This window comes from Hyla sarda, chromosome 2 (assembly GCF_029499605.1).
Source record: "Hyla sarda isolate aHylSar1 chromosome 2, aHylSar1.hap1, whole genome shotgun sequence".
NCBI classification, from domain to species: Eukaryota; Metazoa; Chordata; class Amphibia; order Anura; family Hylidae; genus Hyla; species Hyla sarda.
In genome coordinates, this window is record NC_079190.1 from 372,071,685 (window position 1) to 372,091,751 (window position 20,067).

General features: G+C 44.1%; 1 protein-coding gene across 4 annotated transcripts in view; it reads left to right on the forward strand.

The window, feature by feature from the left end:
* Positions 1–20,067, forward strand: part of PITPNM3 (PITPNM family member 3) — a 735,635-nt gene that overhangs the window by 686,306 nt on the left and 29,262 nt on the right. For all 4 annotated transcript variants that reach the window (XM_056558420.1, XM_056558419.1, XM_056558421.1 and 1 more), the window contains 2 exons: positions 11,483–11,653; positions 19,083–19,274. In XM_056558420.1, coding sequence (XP_056414395.1) covers positions 11,483–11,653; positions 19,083–19,274 — 363 coding nt within the window. The remainder of the gene's footprint in view (positions 1–11,482; positions 11,654–19,082; positions 19,275–20,067) is intronic.

The following is a 20,067-nucleotide window of genomic DNA, read 5'->3' on the forward strand; positions in this document are numbered from 1 at the left end:
TCGCGAATCGCATCCCAAGTTACTCACCTGTCCCGGTCCCCGGCTGTCACGTCCTGGTGCGCGCGGCTCCACTCCTTAGGGTGCGCGCGCGCCAGCTCTCTATGATTTAAAGGGCCAGTGCACCAGTGATTGGTGCCTGGCCCAATCAGTCTAATTAGCTTCCATCTGCTCCACGTCCATATAACCTCACTTCCCCTTCCCTTCCTTGCCGGATCTTGTTGCCCTTGTGCCTAGAGAAAGCGTTTACAGTGTTTGCCTTACCAGTGTTCCTGACCTCTTGCTATCTCCATTGACTACGAACCTTGCCACCTGCCCCGACCTTCTGCTACGTCTGACCTCGCCTCTGTCTAGTCCTTCTGTCCCACGCCTTCTCAGCAGTCAGCGAGGTTGAGCCGTTGCCGGTGGATACGACCTGGTTGCTACCGCCGCAGCAAGACCATCCCGCTTTGCGGCAGGCTCTTGTGAATACCAGTAGCAACCTAGAACCGGTCCACCGACACGGTCCACGCCAATCCCTCGCTGACACAGAGGATCCACATCCAGCCTGCCGAATCCTAACAGTAGATCCGGCCATGGATCCCGCTGAGGTCCCGCTGCCAGTTGTCGCTGACCTTACCACGGTGGTCACCCAGCAGTCTCAACAGATAGAGCAACTAGGACAACAGTTCGCCCAGCAAGGACAGCAGCTGTCGCAGTTGACCGCCATACTACAGCAACTTCTGCCACAGATAAAGCAGCAACCATCTCCTCCGCCAGCTCCTGCACCTCCTCCGCAGCGAGTGCCCGCTCCTGGCCTCCGCTTGTCCCTGCCGGACAAATTTGATGGGGACTCTAGACTCTGCCGTGGTTTCCTGTCACAATGTTCTCTACATTTGGAGATGTTGTCGGACCAATTTCCTACAGAACGGTCGAAGGTGGCTTTCGTGGTTAGTCTCCTGTCTGGGAAGGCCCTGTCATGGGCCACACCGCTCTGGGACTGCAATGTTCCTGTCACTGCCACTGTACAGTCCTTCTTTGCTGAGGTTCGTAGCGTCTTCGAGGAACCAGCCCGAGCTTCTTCTGCCGAAACTGCCTTGCTGAACCTGGTCCAGGGAAATTCTTCTGTAGGCGAATACGCCATCCAATTTCGTACCCTCGCCTCTGAACTATCTTGGAACAACGAGGCCCTTTGCGCGACCTTTGAAAAAGGCCTATCCAGTAACATCAAGGATGTGCTGGCCGCACGAGAAATTTCTGCCAACCTGCATGAACTTATCCATTTGGCCACCCGCATTGACATGCGTTTTTCTGAAAGACACCAGGAGCTTCGCCAGGAAAAAGACCTTGATCTCTGGGCACCTCTCTCACAGTATCCTTTGCAATCTACCCCTGTGCCTCCCGCCGAGGAGGCTATGCAAGTGGATCGGTCTCGCCTGACCCATGAAGAGAGGACTTGCCGCAGAGATAAAAATTTATGTCTGTACTGCGCTAGTACCGAACATTTCTTGGTGGATTGCCCTATTCGTCCTCCACGTCTGGGAAATGCATGCACGCACCCAGCTCACGTGGGAGTGGCGTCTCTTGGTATGAAGTCTGCTTCTCCACGTCTCACTGTGCCCGTGCGGATTTCTCCTTCTGCCAACTCCTCCTTCTCAGCTGTGGCCTTCTTGGACTCTGGTTCTGCGGGAAATTTCATTTTGGCCTCTTTTGTTAATAAGTTCAACATCCCTGTGACCCGTCTCGTCAAGCCGCTCTACATTTCCTCGGTCAACGGAGTAAAATTGGACTGCACTGTGCGTTACCGCACAGAACCCCTGCTCATGGGCATTGGACTGCATCACGAATAAATAGAATTTATTGTTTTGCCCAACTGCACCTCTGAAGTCCTCCTCGGTCTGCCATGGCTCCAACGCCATTCTCCTACCCTTGACTTTACCACCGGGGAGATCAAGAGCTGGGGTGCTTCTTGCCACAAAAAATGCCTCACGTCTGCTCCCAGTCCCGTCAGTCAAACCTCAGTATCTCCTCCTATACCAGGTCTCCCCAAGGCCTATCAGGACTATGCCGAGGTTTTTTGCAATAAACTAGCAGAGATTTTGCCTCCTCATAGCCCCCGTCCTTGTAACACTCTGCCCCGTGGCAAGCTTCACCCTCTGCCCCCCCTCCCCATTCCCACTTCTTCTGGACTGCCTGCCATTGATGAGTTTACCCAGGACTTCTCTGTCTTCCAGAAGGAAACTCTAGAATCACTCCCAATGTCCTCGTCCCATGTGAAGCGACAAGCGGACAAAAAAGAGGGGGAGATCTAAGGGGGGGGGTACTGTTACGCCGAGCGCTCCGGGTCCCTGCTCCTCCCCGGAGCGCTCGCGGTGTTCCTCTCTCTGCAGCGCCCCGGTCAGACCCGCTGACCGGGAGCGCTGCGCTGACACTGCCGGCGGGGATGCGATTCGCATAGCGGGATGCGCCCGCTCGCGAATCGCATCCCAAGTTACTCACCTGTCCCGGTCCCCGGCTGTCACGTCCTGGCACGCGCGGCTCCGCTCCTTAGGGCACGCGCGCGCCAGCTCTCTAAGATTTAAGGGGCAAGTGCACCAATGATTGGTGCCTGGCCCAATCAGTCTAATTAGCTTCCACCTGCTCCACGTCCATATAACCTCACTTCTCCTTCCCTTCCTTGCCGGATCTTGTTGCCCTTGTGCCTAGAGAAAGTGTTTACAGTGTTTGCCTTACCAGTGTTCCTGACCTCTTGCTATCTCCATTGACTACGAACCTTGCCGCCTGCCCCGACCTTCTGCTACGTCTGACCTCGCCTCTGTCTAGTCCTTCTGTCCCACGCCTTCTCAGCAGTCAGCGAGGTTGAGCCGTTGCCGGTGAATACGACCTGGTTGCTACCGCCGCAGCAAGACCATCCCGCTTTGCGGCGGGCTCTGGTGAATACCAGTAGCAACCTAGAACCGGTCCACCGACACGGTCCACGCCAATCCCTCGCTGACACAGAGGATCCACATCCAGCCTGCCGAATCCTAACAGTGGAGAGACCATTGGGTGGGAAAGAGATCATTCTGCAACTATTTTCAACAGCTGGAGGCACCCTGGTTAGAAAACACTGGTCTTTTTTTAATTATTTTTTTTATTAATTTTTAAACAAAGTTATTTTAACAAAACAAGAATCACCGTACATTCATCAATAAACATGGTATAACAGCACAACAAGGGATGGGAGACAAAACCAGTTAACCTTGTACAAACATTGTACCAAATATGTATCAGAAACAGAAAGGTAGAACAAGCATGGAAAGGACAGGAAATGGTCAGTTGGTGTCGTTCAAGCATGCGACCCATGTCAGGGTGTACCTGGTGTTGGGGGCTACAGTGAGAAGAGAGAGAGAGTGGAAAGGAGCTGTGTACTATTCAAAATTCCTAAACCTCCTCCACGGGAGCCAGATTTTAAGGAAGGATGCTCTAGTGCGAGACTCCCAGTGGGACATTTCTTCCAGACGGTATAGCTGATCCACCTTATTGACCCAGGAGTTGAGGGGAAAGCCAATGCTTGGGTAACAGAAGTCTGGCTGCGGTGAGGAGAAGGTGAAAGAGAGGGGGGATCTGGATGTGTTGAGGGGAGGTGTTAATAGAAAGAAGGGCGTTGTCAGGGGAGCATGGAATAGAGAAGCGGCAGATGGAGTTGCATCTATGGATGATGTCTGTCCATCAGCGTTGAGCTAGAAAGCAGGTCCACCAGACATGGAAGAAGGTGCCTTTGTTTTTTAGGCATCTCCAGCAAAGGTAAGAGTTAGAAGGGGAGTAGTGAGAAGTTATGTCTGGGGTTCTATACCAGCGGCTTAGTATCTTATAATAATTTCCCAAATTCTCACACATCTGGATAGTCTGTTGGGTATTCTATATATTGCTGCAGTCATCACGCCAAGGTAAATTTCCCATTTAGTTGGAATGCAGGGAGGGAAAGGATTGGGAAAGAGGAAATGTTTTTATATATTACTGAGATGAGTTTGAATGGGGGCTGTACGGAAGCAGCCAGTTTACCAAATCAAGAGAGGGGTTCATCTAGTCCCTCTTTCTTTACTATTTTGGTGAGAGACGACCTCAGAGAACCCACCAAGAAAAAGCTTGAGGGAGATTAATGGAGTGTAGTGGTCAAAACAGAATCCTCTTCTATGCAACCTTTCTCATTAAGGAGCTGTGAGACAGGGATTGTTATTGACAGGGGGATAGGAAGGTCTGAGCTCTCTGAAGAGTTGGCTGATAAAATGGAGAGGCTTTATGTTTCACGGACAGGGTGCCTTTTTAAGGTTTGTTGATCTACCCCTCTGTCAGAGGGGTGAACATCTAATAATGCTGTGCTGTGGTGCTTAGAGGCATGGTTGGGCTTATTGGCGCCGGGGGAGTAAGTAACTTACATCCATGTACTACGCGCTCTCACCACTTTCTTCCTACGTAGTTAGCAGAATCTCATGAGTTTTATCCCTGGCCTAGATAAGCCCACCCATAGCTCCTGGTACCACAGCACCATTATACAGCACAATGTATTCATACCAGTAAATTGTGTTTTTAGAAATGACCAGGGATCCTCTCTAAAGTAATGACATTACAAAAATAGGAAACACCCCTTAAAGTGTACCTTAAAGAGGACCTCTCATGATCTTGTTAAATTTTATAGTATAGGAGTAGCCTGCATAGCGACAGACACCTGCCGAGACCCGGGACCGAGAGTGTGTTTATAATGGTTAGTTTTTATTCAAAACTATTCAAAACCCTCCCCTCCTTTCATAAAACCCTTTTACTTTTAATAACTTATAGCAAAATAAATAAGACCTCAGATCAGACTTACCACGGCTTGTAAACTAGTAGTGGAGCATCAGCGCAGCACTGATAACTAGTGTGCGCGCGCCATCTCCACTGCAGTGTACATGTCGGGGGCGGGGATGAATGGGCTGCACACGACTATAACCAGCAAATGCGCGCAGCCCCGGGGCTGCACCCCCCCCCCCCCCCCCCTCAGCATTTCCTGATTTGGGACTTCTACCAGGCCAGCAGGAGTCTAAAGTCTGTGAAAAAGATGGGGGGAATGTGATCTGGACAAGTAGGGAGACACCTAGTGGCAGCTATTTTAAACACAAATAAAACAGAAAACTTCATTATTATTATTATTTTTTTTATAATAAAACGGCAGAGAATAAACAAAGCGTACAATAGACACAACATTGAGCGTACATTACATACAGCAGTATGGTATACACATTTATGGACATTTATCAACGGGTTTAGTCAGGTTTTCTTTACTATAATTGTCGCAAAATTGTCGCAACTGCGACTACGCGATTTTTCGTGCGACATTTTGACTGGAAAGCGAGAAAAGCAAGTTTTCCTAAAATTTACTATGTAGTAATAATTTTTAAATGGACTACGGGTAGTCAGGTATTTATTAACTGCGACAGTCGCAACTGCGCAAAAAAAAGTCGCAACAGCGTTAAAAATTGACTAAATTTACTCCAGCTCAAACATGGAGCAGAAAAAGCTACTACCAAAGTAAAAAAGGAAAAATAAGCAAAAAAAAGTAAGGAAAAAATTACTAAAAAAAAGAATACATAAGCAAACATTGATAAATGTCCCTCATAGAGAGTAAACAATGGCAAAACTGACTACCAGATTACACTAGTGAGGTTGTTGTCTATTAGCAATCATTAAGAGCCGAAACAGCATAACGTAACCAAACCTGGTCAATTTGGCACTCTATGAAAGTGGACAAGGAGTACCCCTAGACGCTCAATAAAGGTAATCAAGAGCCAATCGTGGACCAGGAAACAACAAAGAAAAAAGGAAAAGGGAGGGTGTTAGGTAGATAAAAGAAAAAAAAAGGGGGGGGAGAGGTAAGAGAAAAGAAAAGAGAGAGAGAAGAACCACCAACCTGTGTATCCCCGGTCGCCTCGGCCTCACTGCACTCGCAGTCCCCCATCATCTCCCATCTCCGCGTAGAGCAAGCACGGCAGAGAACCAAGGGCAAATGGAGGGAGGGAAGGAAGGGGGGAGGGGGGGTGGAGGGGCAAGGGGCACGGGAATCTACAGTGACCTATAAAGAGGGGTCTCCAAAAAGGCTAACCACGGTCCACAGATAGCTCCGAATCGCTCCACCTTCCCATAGGAGTCTGCCATAAGCTCCTCCATTCTGCAAAGAAAGAGTATCTCCGTGTACCAATCAGAAAGCGCCGGGGGGAGTGTAGACTTCCAACGTCTGGGGATCATTGTACGTGCCGCCATCAGGAGGAAATGGGCCAGGGCCTTCGGGGGGGTCTTGCGGGAAGCAGGTAAAATGGTCAAGAGCAACACTTTAAGGTCATTGGGAAACAATATTCCCGTGATGGTCTCAATCCGCGAGGTCCCTTCTGACCAGAAAGGGGCAAGCAAAGAACATGACCACCAAATAGGGGACATTGTGTCCCTAGCCGTTCCACAGCACCAACAGACATCTGACACTGATGCAGACATCTGACACTGATGGTACCCTGTACCATCGGGAGAGGAGTTTGAAGTTAGTTTCTTGCGGTTTACAGGAGATTGAGAGTTTGTGGCACATGGTAAAGGCCCTGGACCAATCGGATGGAGCATAGGAGGTCTGCAACTCCGCCTCCCAAGCCCCAACATATGTCGGAGGGTGCTCGGCTGCTTCCTCCAGCAGTAGACCATAAATGAGGGACACCGTCTTGGAGGTGGGTGAGGATGAGGTGCAGAGCTTCTCGAAAGGGAGTAGCGGCCTATACAGTAGCAAACGGGATCGCTCAGTCCTGACAAAGTCAGCCAGTTGAAGGTAGTGAATGTGTCTCACAGGGATGCGAGCATGTTCAGGGACTAAAAGATCATAGGGGCGGAGGCGCGTGCCTTCCAGAAAGTGCATAATCGGAAGGGTAGGAGTCCCACTTATCCCAAGATAGGAAGTTACAGTCATCCCAGGGGGAAGTCAGGGTTACCCAGGATTGGTGTTAACGGGCCACCAGGTGCGAAAAACTTCATTATTTTTTTAAACAAAGTACATTAGAAAGATTTTTTTTTACCATACTAGGGAGTGCAAAAAGTAGTTTTTAAGAAAGTGCCCATTTAACTATCCTTACCTTTCTAACATGTCATAGTGACATGTCAAAAGATGTGATCGGTGCATGTTTCGCGCTCAAACCCCTAACAATAGTTAGAATAGAGGGACAGAAGCACTTGGCTGTGCACCGCACTCCTTCGTTTCTGCTCAGCTTTCCTCTGTAAACAAATCGCGCAGTGAAAGTCTATGAGACTTAGTAAGTGGAAAGTTTAGGTACACTTTTTTTTTATAATTTCCCATGGTATAATTTCCCATGAGTTTTGCCTATACAGCTGTGGTAAACAATAACAGGATTCATAAAAATTCACGGACATTCCAGAAGATAAAAAAAAGTATCTTACGGAAATCAAAAAACATTCTCTGTTATGCGGTTTACATTTCAATAAATATATTTGTGTTGTTTTTGTCACCATTAGCATAATGTACTTGGAATAAGAATGAGGTGACAGGAAGAAAAACAAAACAATTATCCTGAGAGATGCTGGAAATCTTCATTCCTCTACTGTAAATTGTCTGTGTAATTGTCACAGTTTCTGTAATCGAGAAAATAACGCGACGGCGCTGCGCTGTGTAAATAAACAATCTTGTCGTCAGGAGACCTAGGGAAACATTTACAGACAAAAAACATATTTCCTTGGTTGTCTGTGCTGAAAGGAGGGATCGAGGAATAAACATCTAGACCAGTTTTTTTCCAAACAGTGTGTCTCCAGCTGTTGCAAAACTACAACTCCTAGCATGCCCAGACAGTCAAAGGCTGACCGGGCGTTCTGGGAGTTGTAGTTTTGCAACAGCTGGAGACACACTGTTTGGATAACACTGACCTAGACCTAATCCAAATGTTATATAATCAGTATTTTATTATATTATTTGCACAAAAACAAAACATCACAATTCTTGTTTATTCTACTTTTTATGTCCACTCCATGCCTGCATTCACCAAGACAGACTGACTTTTGGTTCCCCTTCTGCAGAACAGGCTGTGCCAGACCTCCCAGTCACACTGCCGCTGCAAGATCAGTAGCTTGGAATACAGTACATGACTTCACAAACCAACCAAAATCCACATGAATAGACCGCGGGGCTGTACGTGACTAAGCATACACTAAGTATACTGGGGATCTTTGCATCTTTTCTGCAAAACACAGTCTGAAATGTTTAAGCAAAATGTGGCTTGCTCTAAGATTTGGAATTGTTTGACTCCAGAAAATTGGCGTGCAAGCCTTCATACATTTTAATCTTAGTACAGAGCTTACCAGACATTTCATGTTGGTGACACCCTTTTTAGACTAGCATAGGTCGGTGACACACTTCTTGTCGTACTGCCAATTGCACTTATCATGTTTCGCGTCATATGATGCACAGCATCATACCAGTATCCAGTATTAGCATTAGAAATATGGTTGCTAACCCCTGTACAATTTCATTCTCCCCTTCATCATCCCACTATGCCATCTCATTACCCCTTGTGCCATTTAACCCGCCCCCCTAGTTCTCCCCTGTGCCACTTCATACTCCCTCTTGATCCACAATGGCACTTCACTGCCCCCCCTTGACCTTCCCTTTGACATTTCATTCCCCCTTTTTCACCCCCCCCCTGTGCCACATTCCCCCCTTTGATCTTCTTATGTGTCATTTCATCCCCCGTCTTGAACCTCACCTGTGCCATTTCAACTTCCCCCTTTATACCTCTATGCCACTTAATCCCCCCCTTATCACCTCCTGTACTATTTTATTCCCCATTTATCCCTCAGTGCTATTTCAATTCCCTACTCTGATCCCCTGTGACATTTCATTCCCCCCTTTATCCCCCTGTGCCATTTCTTTCCCCTGTTTATCTCCCCTGTGCCACTCAATCCCCCCCAATCCCCCCTGTGCCATTTCATTCCCAGCCTTCATTCCCCTATGTTATTTCAATTCCTCCCTCTAATTGCCCCTGTGCCATTTAAATTTACCACCTCCACATCACCCTGTTCCTCTGATCCCCTGTTGCTCATTTCTTTCCCATGTCTTATGTCCCCATTGCACTCCGACAGGCTCAGGTGCAGGGGTTTGGCTGGCACTGACAAGTAACGTCCTCCCGCTCCGCAGTGTGATGTCAGGGGCGTCACTTGTCAGTGCCGACAGCCACTGCTGCTCACTTAAAAACAGATACACGAATGAGTGCTATGCTCAGCTATCTTCGGCAATCCTATAATCCAGTAGCTTGACCGCTGCTGTTATTGTTGGGTCAAGCCAATGTTGTTGTTGTTGTGGGGTCAACCCCTTGGAAATGGAAATATCCCTTTAATAAAACTATTTGGTTTATGCCATATAAATTCTTCACACCCACCCTAAGTAGTCACATAGAAATGAACAATGCTGCAGGGGATGTTAAAAAGAACTTGTCAAATAGAACATGGAGTCCAACCTGTGGGTGCCAGATTGATATAAAGACTTGTGGGAAAAGATTCAGTGTACCTGTCATCAGATTTCACCCCATATAACTGGTGGCAACATGTTAAGTTGAGTAAAATCTGATTTATCGTCTTGTTCCGTTGTCTTCCTTGGTGTCCTCACTGCTGAACAAAAATTGCCCTGTGCTGTATGATAATGCCCTATAAGTATGGCATCCTCATGTAGTGACTGCTGCTCCGGGTTTTAACCACTCCTACTAGGCATGATTAACCCCTTAAGGACCAAGGACGTATGAGTACGTCCTTGGTCCCGCTCCCGTGATATAACGCGGGGTCCCACGGTGACCCTGCATCATATCACGGCGTGCCTGGCTTCATAGTGAAGCTGGGACCCGGCCGCTAATAGCGCGCGGCACTGATCGCGGTGCCGCGCGTTGTTAACCCTTTAGCCGCACGCTCAAAGCTGAGCCACGCGGCTAAAAGTCAAAGTAAAAACTGCCGGTTAGCTCAGTGGGCTGTTCGGGATAGCCGGAGCAAAATCGCGGCATCCAGAAGAGCTTGCAGGACAGCCGGAGGGTCCCTACCTGCCTCCTCGCTGTCCGATCGGCTGTGAGATCCAGGCATGAGCAGTCAAGCGGCAGAATCATCGATCACTGGTTTCCTATGAGAAAACAGTGATCAATGTGAAAGATCAGTGTGTGCAGTGTTATAGGTCCCTATGGGAGCTATAACACTGCAAAAAAAAGTGAAAAAAAAAGTGAATAAAGATCATTTAACTCCTCCCCTATTAAAAGTTTGAATCACCCCCCTTTTCCCATAAAAAAAAGAACACAGTGTAAATAAAAATAAAAATATATGGTATCACCGCGTGCGGAAATGTCCGAATATATTGTTAATTAAACTGCATGGTCAATGGTGTACGCGCAAAAAAATTCCAAAGTCCAACATAGTGCATTTTTGGTCACTTTTTATATCATTTAAAAATGAATAAAAAGCGATCAATAAGTCCTATCAATGCAAAAATGTTACCGTTAAAAACTTCAGATCACGGCACAAAAAATGAGCCATCATACCGCCCCAAACGCGGAAAAATAAAAAAGTTATAGGGGTCAGAATATGACAATTTTAAATGCATTAATTTTCCTGCATGTAGTTATGATTTTTTCCAGAAGTACGACAAAATCAAACCTATATAAGTAGGGTATCATTTTAATCGTATGGACCTACAGAATAAAGATAAGGTGTCATTTTTACCGAAAAATGTACTACGTAGAAACGGAAGCCCCCAAAAGCTACAAAATGGTGTTTTTTTTTTTCAATTTGAAAATGATTTTTTTTTCCGTTTCACTGTAGATTTTTCGGCAAAATGACTGACGTCATTACAAAGTAGAATTGGTGGCGCAAAAAATAAGCAATCATATGGATTTTTAGGTGCAAAATTTAAAGAGTTATAATTTTTTAAAGGCAAGGAGCAAAAAACAAAAGTGCAAAAACGGAAAACCCTCGGTCCTTAAGAGGTTAACAGCTGGGGCACCACTGACATCACTGCCCTGCTCCCTCTGCTTAGGAAGCAAAAATGTGACATGGGCCCGGCCCACACGCCCCTGGTACTACTTGTGGGGCATAAACATACAGCGCAGGGCAAAAAGTCATTATCTTCACCAGCTAGGATGCAAAGGAGGACAATGGGGCACGGTGCAAAAGCAAATTTTACACGATATAACCACCGGTTATATAGGGTGAAATCTGATGATAGGTTCCCTTTAAGAACCCAATGGGCAGTCTGATTCAGTGATTGTCAGATAATTCTGTATGTAAGCTCCTCTTGGGAAGGCTGTCAGTCACTAATCTGACCAACCAATGGGCTCTAGAAATTATGTCTCAGATCACTATACTGTATAACAGGCAGACTATACAATACTACTGTTACTTTACATTTCTATTATTGTATGAGTTTTAAGCTTATAATGATTCATTTCCACTTATGTATTTATTTATTCACTTGCAGTGTGCCGGGCCCGTCCTGCTTGTGGTCAGGTTTACAGTTTTTTCCATTGTGCTGATCCATCCGCCTCAAGACTGGAACCTTTGCTGGAGAAGACATTTCACATGCTTCCACCATTCAATGTTCCAAGATACCAGAAAGATCCCCTGGGAGATGGAAAGTCTTATCTATTAGGTAACTCTCATTAATATGGTATTATGACGTATGAAATATTGCACCCAGAAGACATTTTAAAGGCACTGCAGTAGTTTTCATTAAAAAAAATGGTGGGCAAGGTGGGCACACATATTTATAGAATGTAAGTATATAGTAGAGCTTGGCTTTTTTTCCAGTGGTCTCATAGAACAGTTGCATGTAGAGAAAAAGATAACATTGGAAACATTTTATATCATCAATCTACAGTAGTTTGGCCCTGCAGATGCAGTCTTACAGTGTAAGCAGAACATTTTCTATAGAGCAAACTCGTGCACATTTGTAGCCACATGGACTCAGAGCAATAGCTGAGAGCCATATGTAAATAGAAGGTGTCTCTTATAGATAGAAAAGAAATCATGAAATTGGAAACATTTGCAGAGAAATATTTCAGCATGAAATGTGACACTATTATACCTTCCACATTGGCCCTGTATGGTAAATATAGTTTGTCTGTTGTAATGTAAGGTGTCCATACATATGGTCACAACTCAGGACTCATAAGGGAAGCTACATAGCAGGGGGCTCAAGCCATGTGACTCCCAAGCTGCGTTATTGGGGACCACTGCTGTAGGAAGAGGACACTCTACAGACATCTGCAGATGAGACCATCTCATACATTATAGTGTCCAGCCTGAATTTTACTGCATGTCTTCTGGTTTTAACAGACTCAGCTCCGCTCTAGTTCGTACACTGTGTTGGCATTGCAGGTCATCCCCTTTGAGAGTTGCAATACTTGACACAGAGCATTCATGAGAGCGGAGCTGTGTAGGCTGTGAGTGACTTTTCTTATTATGGTTGTTTAACACCTTAAGGATTTAGGACGTACCTGTACGTCCTAAGCCCGCTCCCGGTGTTAAAAGCAGGGTCACGGCGTGCCGCATCACATCGGGTCGGTCCTGGCTGCTAATCATAGCTGGGACCCTGGGCTAACAGCGTGCGGCACCGATCGTTGTGCCACACGCTGTTAACCCTTCACATGCGGCGATCAAAGTTGACCGCAGCGTCTGAAAACGAAAGTAAACGCTTCCCGGAAGCTCTGTCGGGCTGATCGGGACATCGCAATAACATTGCGATGTTCCGATCAGCTTGGACGCAGGCGGAGGTCTCCTTACCTGTGTCTGCGGCGTCCGATCGGGGTTTGATTGCTCCAAGCCTGAACTACAGGCTTGAGCAATCGAGCCCCTATCTCGCTGATCTGTGCAGAGCTATGGCTCTGCAGGGATCAGCATGGGAGATCAGTGTGTGCAGTGCTATAGCTCCCTATGGGAGCTATAGCACTGCAAAAAAAAGTGGAAAAAAAAGTTAACAAAGTCCATTTAACCCCTTCCCTAATAAAAGTTCAAATCACCCCCTTTTCCCATAAAAAAAACTTTGTAAATAAAATTAAAAATAAACAAATGTGGTATCACCATGTGCAAAAATGTCTGAACTAGAAAAATATATAATTAATTAAACCGCACGGTCAATGGCGTATGCACAAAAAAATTCCAAAGTCCAAAATAACGTATTTTTGGTCGCTTTTTATATCATGAAAAAATGAATAAAAAGCGATTAAAAAGTCCGATCAATACAAAAATTGTACCGCTAAAAATGTCAAATCACGGCGCAAAAAATGAGCCCTCATACCGACCCATATGCAGAAAAAAAAAGTTATAGGGTCAGAAGATGACAATTTTAAAAGTCACTCTGAATGTATATTTAGGGTAACATTTTGTGGGCGCAGTAGCATCACTGTATTAGATGATCCAACATTCTTGCTTTTAATGCAACATTTGGAAGCTTTCTTTATTAAGATGGCAGTGTTTTTATAGTACCTGTGATTTTATGCCCAGTGACCGATAATGTTATAGAAAAAGTTCTGTGAATCGGCATTGGAACTTCCCATTTTCCAAACTTGCTTAGCATTCTGCATTATTTATTTAGAACAGACACTGGGACACTCAGGGTGATAGAAGCCAAGCAGAAAAGCCATTCAGCTTATTATGCATTGCAGTTAAATGTTACTTAGATAGGATTTTAGCAGTGTTAGATTATTGTTGTAATGAAAGCGGAACATGCAGCAATCTCACTGAAGTTCTTTATAATTACATACCAAAGGACAATAGAAGACAATTTCTATTGTATAGGCAGTAGGTGTGAGTTAGTACTGCTGGCCTCACTTGAGGGGATACTAGTGGACCAGTGCGGCAGATGAGGTTTGGCTCAGTTATTTCCACGGTGAGGCGTGTAAATGGTGGTGCTCGGTCCCGGGTGAGAAGTCCCAAATCATCAACTGGTAAGTAGAATTATTGGACGGCACCCACCATTTGCTCCAGTAACGCTTTATTCCATGACTACGGCAGGTGCAAGAGACAGGTGCGATAAGCAATGTTTCGCGCTGACATGCGCTTCTTCTCAGCTTACCTGAAGAAGCATGTGTCAGCACGAAACAATTGTCGCTTTCCGCACCTGGCTCTTGTACCTGCCGTAGTCACGGAATAAAGTGTTACTGGAGCATATGGTGGGTGCCATCATTTCATTCTACTTACCAGTTGACAATTTCTGTTGTATTGCTTAAAAATTATAATAAAATAGAATAAAAATTATAAACTAAGACGTGGTAAGAAAGTGTTTTCTAATGTTATGTACTCACTGCTTATTGTCTTTGTTTTAACTGAAGCAGCATTTATAGCCTTTCTTTCTGTTCGTTTTTTAACCAGCATGCATGCAGATGATGAACACTAGGGTGCTCTGAAATCTTAGAAACTTGTTCTAAAGTTTTCTAAAATATCAAAGTATATTGTAGACTTAAACAATATATATTGTATGCACTGAATATATCTATAAATATAGTAACCGACTGCTGCTGTGGGAATCAGATTTACATGCTGCAGGTCCTGAAATATAGCATAATTACTTAAAGGGGTATCCTATCTTAAAATTTATTGCATATCCATAGGCTATTCCATAAATGCCCAATAGATGAGGGCCCCACCTGAAGAAACTACACCTATCTTGGGACCAAAAGCCCCCTAGCCCCCTCTGGGCTTCTTACAGCAGCTGGCAGTGGTCAAGATCGCCAAAACAGCTCATCAGGCCATTTTAAGTCCAATTAAAGAAGATCTCTTGCAAAAAATAACTTAGCCCCTAACCACAGGATAAGGGATAAGTTGCTGATCGCTGGTGGTCCGACCGCTGCCCCCCCCCCCCCCCCCCCCCGCGCCATCAACAAGATGGGACTTGGCGCTCAGCGTGGAGTGCGTGCTACAGCCAGAATGCACTCCATTCATTCCTACGGGAGCGCTGAAAAAACGAGTACAGAGAAGCAATCTGATTGGCTGCTATGGGCTACTCAGAAACTTTTTCTCTGGACTGATTTTTAAAAATCTCCCCCATAGTTGCAGAATAAGTTGTCAATTATTCATGTATCATTCTGTCATTTATTCTGATCATTCTGGACTAAGTAGTCTTGTTAGCGGTGATTGACAGCTGTCTCTTTATGCACACTTATATACAGCTGGCTGTCAATCACCAAATAGGACCACCCACATGACTACTTCGCCCAGAATGATCAGAGATTTACATGAATAAATGACAAGATATCCTGACTATTCTCCCGCAAAAGTACAGTATATGTTAATCGGATCAGCTCTTCCTGCTCTATAACATGATGCCTTCAGGTTGGACTGCATTTTCAATGTGACAGGTTCCCTTTAATCTTGAGCCAACCTCTTTGTCCTCCCAGTTGGTTTGACCCATCATTGTACCTCCAGGCTCTAACACAAAATTGAGCTTCAGAGGCCCTTCATTGACAATTTCATTTGGAGCTGACACTTTAGCCTATGTTTATTCTCAAATATTATGGTCTGATTCACAAATAACTTGTAATAATATTTACAATATTTACATTGTTCTGTATAGATGGATGGTGGGTCCTCTGAATTATTTCCTGTGATGAATACTAGATCAAAAAGATAAATGTAGGTATAATAACGGAGATTTATCAAAACCTGTCCAGAAGAAAAGTTTTTGAGTTGCCTATAGAATTGATCTGATTGGTTGCTATGGGCAACTCAGCAACTTTTCTTCTAGACAGGTTTTGATAAATCTCCCCCAATGTCCATAGAGAACTGCCTATGTGGGTGAACATATGTGCATTATCTGTACCCATCCTACAGCAGTGGTCCCTAATTAAAAGGTTTTAGGACTAGGTGTACCTTTCAGGCCCCATTCACACAGCAGAATTTGATGCTGATTTGGGCCTAGAATAAATGTCTAAACCATCTGTCATTGATTTTAATGGGATACACTTTGACAGTGCATATTAAAGGGGTACTCCGGTGAAAACCTTTTTTCTTTTAAATCAACTGGTGGCAGAAAGTTAAACATATTTGTAAATTCATTCTATTAAAAAATCTTAATCCTTCCTGTACTTATAAGCTGCTGAATACTACAGAGGAAATTATTTTCTTTTTGGAATGCTCTCTGATGACATCACGAGCACAGTTCTCTCTGCTGACGTTATTATAATAATAATAATAATAACGCTTTATTTATTGTTGTCCTTAGTGGTATGTGAACCCAAGTCCCCAGCACTGCAAGGCAGCAGTGCTAACCACTGAGCCACCATGCTGCCCTTAGCATGCATCTGCTATGCATCTGCTATGCATGGCTGCTAAAATGGACAGAGATGTCAGCAGAGAGCACTGTGCTCGTGATGTCATCAGTGTTCCAAAAAGAAAGGAATTTCCTCTGTAGCATTCAGCAGCTAATAAGTACTGGAAGGATTAAGATTTTTTAATAGAAGTAATTTACAAATATGTTTAACTTTCTGCCACCAGTTGATTTAAAAGAAAAATGGTTTTCACCGGAGTACCCCTTTAAGTGGATTTTCCATGTGCTTTTTTGAAAATATCAATGCTAAATGTTCAGACAAATGAACATGTGGATACACTTCCATGTAGCTTTTTCAAATTAAAAAAAATGGGTTTTTAAAAACTAGCACCAGATCTGTCAAATCCCTTAAAGTCACATGATGTGCTCTAATTGTACTATATGGCGCTGTCATTGATATATGGAGGGAGCCGACCTGTATGCATGGCTCCTCCTCGTGACTGCAGGCTCGGGACTTATTTTCATGCACTGTCTCAGATGGCGACAGTGTCTGGTGCACCCAGTAAGGGTCGCAGGAGGGCTGTCTCTTTAAGGGACCATGTGCCCTCCTAATTCTGCTTCCCCTCTAGTCCCTGACTGGCAATACCTTTATAAGGTTGCACTGCCCTCCTTTTGGTGCCTAAGCAAGATTAGATTATACCTTGTCTACTTGCAAAGATTTTGCTGCTGTTTTGATCTGCTTTGCATTTAGACACCACACAAAAGTTTGGCCCAAAGCCAAAAAGGTAAGTGACACAACGGGTCCACACTCATTAGAGCATGACAATGAATAATTCTATTTTGGATTTACAGTACATTTTATGCTAAAATGTAGGGTATTATCACAAAGTACAATTGAAAAATATAAGAGTTATGGCTTTTAGAAGGAAATGAGGAAAAAAACAAAAAATAAACAAAAAAAGGTGTTTTTTTTTATAGCATCTAAATCAACCATTTGCTTATATGATGGTCTGTTGAAAAATGATAAAAGCTGAATAATTGTAACAGGTAGCATGTCTACGATTTACCTGCTCTAGTTTCTATACACTAGGCCCTATGTGGTTATGCATTTATTTAATGAATTTCTGTGTACACTGAATCCATAGGAAGAGCAGATTTGCTGCGCACAGGACAGATGTTTCTATGTTGTAATGTAAATAATTGATAGTATTAATGCTGTGCTCATGAATCATGACTCCAGAGAGAGGTACAGTAAAATCCAGTTTGAAAACAGCTGTTCCAATTGTACATCTGCCCTCCTACCGATCTGAAATAGAGCACAAAATAGCTCAAGGCGAAGGAAGGTGCTGCACAGATATAAAAGAAGCAGCGCATTGTGACGAAAAGAGCTTTTATTTTTTCCAGTCTAAGCATTCTGAAGGGGGCATGAATAATTGAATATAAATTGGAATTCCTTTGTGTGCATATGGAAACATTACGTAAAGTGTCCTCTTAGCCATGACTCTGGTTAATGGATAATAACAAATTTACTAGACTTGACTTTTGGAAGCGACGATGTCAGCACATTGTGCCATGGTTTTCATTATCTTACAAACATTTGTCTGATGCTTTGATATTGTGTTCTTTGGTTATATCCCATTTTTCTCAATAATGGAAAAATAAATCTTAGTGACACGACTATACAGCACATAGCTACCATATTGATAATGAGCCCGGAAGAAGCCAAAGGTCTTCAGACATAGAGAACTGAATTACATGTACAGAGATTATTATTTCACTGGTCTTTGTTGGGTTCATCGTCCGTTACCTGAAATGTAGCAACATGTGATGTTGTTTTTAGCTTATATATTAAAGTGTTCCTGTTATTTGATAAAACTGTCGACATGTCTCCGAGAAATGGCAAAAGTTTTGAAGGTCAGCATCTGGTGACCTCCACCAGGTCTCCCCAGTTTCACTGCAGGAGACAGATTCTATGGCAGGTCTATGAAGTTAATCTCCTACAAAGAGAAAAGCTGTCAGCTGCAAGGATCTCCCAGCTGGTTCTAGAAATAAAGGGGGGGATCTTGTAGAAATATTTCAGAGAACAAAGGGGTAACATTAGGTCTGACCTCTTCCATTTATGATTGGCAAAGGGTTGCTCTGGAATTTAAAATATTACTGTCATTGCTCTCCAGCGGTCCTCTTCTAGCTCCAGGCCAACAATAGCTTGGAGGAGGTGGGCGCTTTCACTAGGACATTTAATACGTTGGAACTGCTGCATTCTAACCGACGTTGGTGCAACCTTGTGTGGCCATTGGTCACCTTCATGCAAAAGGCACAACTTAATTTTCTCTACAATTCAAAGGGATTAGCCATGTCAGGGTCATGTACTATCAGGTTTTCTCAGCACATTCCTAGAAGTGGATTTCCCAAGGAGTGAGGCAAGTAAGAATGTTTTAGATCTCAGGACAACCATAGTAAAGTTCTTGTCTCCTACTGCAGACAGGGCAGGACAGTTCTTGTCTCCTTTTTCAGGCAGTTACCTTACAGGTCAACCTAAGAAAAGGGTAAGGCCATACAGAACAAAAATGCTGGGGATCAGCTTCAGCCACATATCTACCCCAAACAATGTTTTTCATATTTTCTGTATTTTCTATATTTATTGTTCCCTCAACAATGCAGATTGTGAAGAATTACCTGAAAAATGACACTTTCTATATGACATGTCTAGCATAGGCACCTTTCAAGTATTAAATTAGTGTTAGTCGATGGAAAGAACATGTTTTATTTTTTTTCCCTACAACAAATGATTTCTGTGTTGTATATTTTTCTCCAGTGGATGCCATTCAAGCTTGTAGTGCAGCATTTGTAGAGACCACTGCCAGCAACAACTCTTCTACAGAGACACAGGCGTCCTCCAAACTATCAACACCGACACAAGTTAAAGCCAGGCGGTCTAGCCTAGTGAGCATGAGCAGTGAAATGTCTAGTTCTTCAGAAAGCTTGCCATCTGCAAAAATTGCTAACAGTAAGTCTGTTCTTCACTTCTGCCTCATTGACATGAACTTCAATGTTTTACTTCAATCTAGTTTTGTGGAATGTATAATATTGTACACGTGGATTTAAACTTGGGAAATGTCAAGGTATCAAGTGGTTCACATACCTTGTAGATGAACAGTGTGATCTGAGAAGGTTATTTTGGGGTATGTGTGAAATACTATATGCTTTCAATGTCTGGTCATTAACTTCTTGATTATGTTGTCCAGTGTTATCCAACTGGAGTCACTATAACCATATCGGGTTGCCTGGCAAATAGCTACACTTTTAATACAAAGAATTGTGGGTGGTTGATACTCAACTCAGTCAAAGAAGCTTGGCGTAGTTTAAGGTATTTAATGGGTACGTGTCAGGGCGATTTGGCCCCCAGGACTGCCCACAGTACCTTATCTGCACCTGCATCTTATCCTAATTGGGTTTTTCCAGTCACAGAGGAGTGGAAACCAATGCTTCCACTCACCACCTATCTAGACCGACTTCATGGACATCACTGGGTTTATCATCCAGGGTTTATCATCCAGGGTTTATCATCCAAAGCCCAACACTCAGGGACATCATTCAAGTCTGTGTGGGATAAAGGAGGCCGCAACCAATGTAACAAAGTGTTGGCATCTTCTGTTCTCTGACTGGAAATACCTAATTAGCATATGACAAGAGCACTGATAGAAGTCATTTCTTTCCATATTGGGGCATTTGCTTGATAGTATAAAGACATCACCTAGACATACTTCACAGCATGTATATGGTGCTGGGGGCAGTTTTAG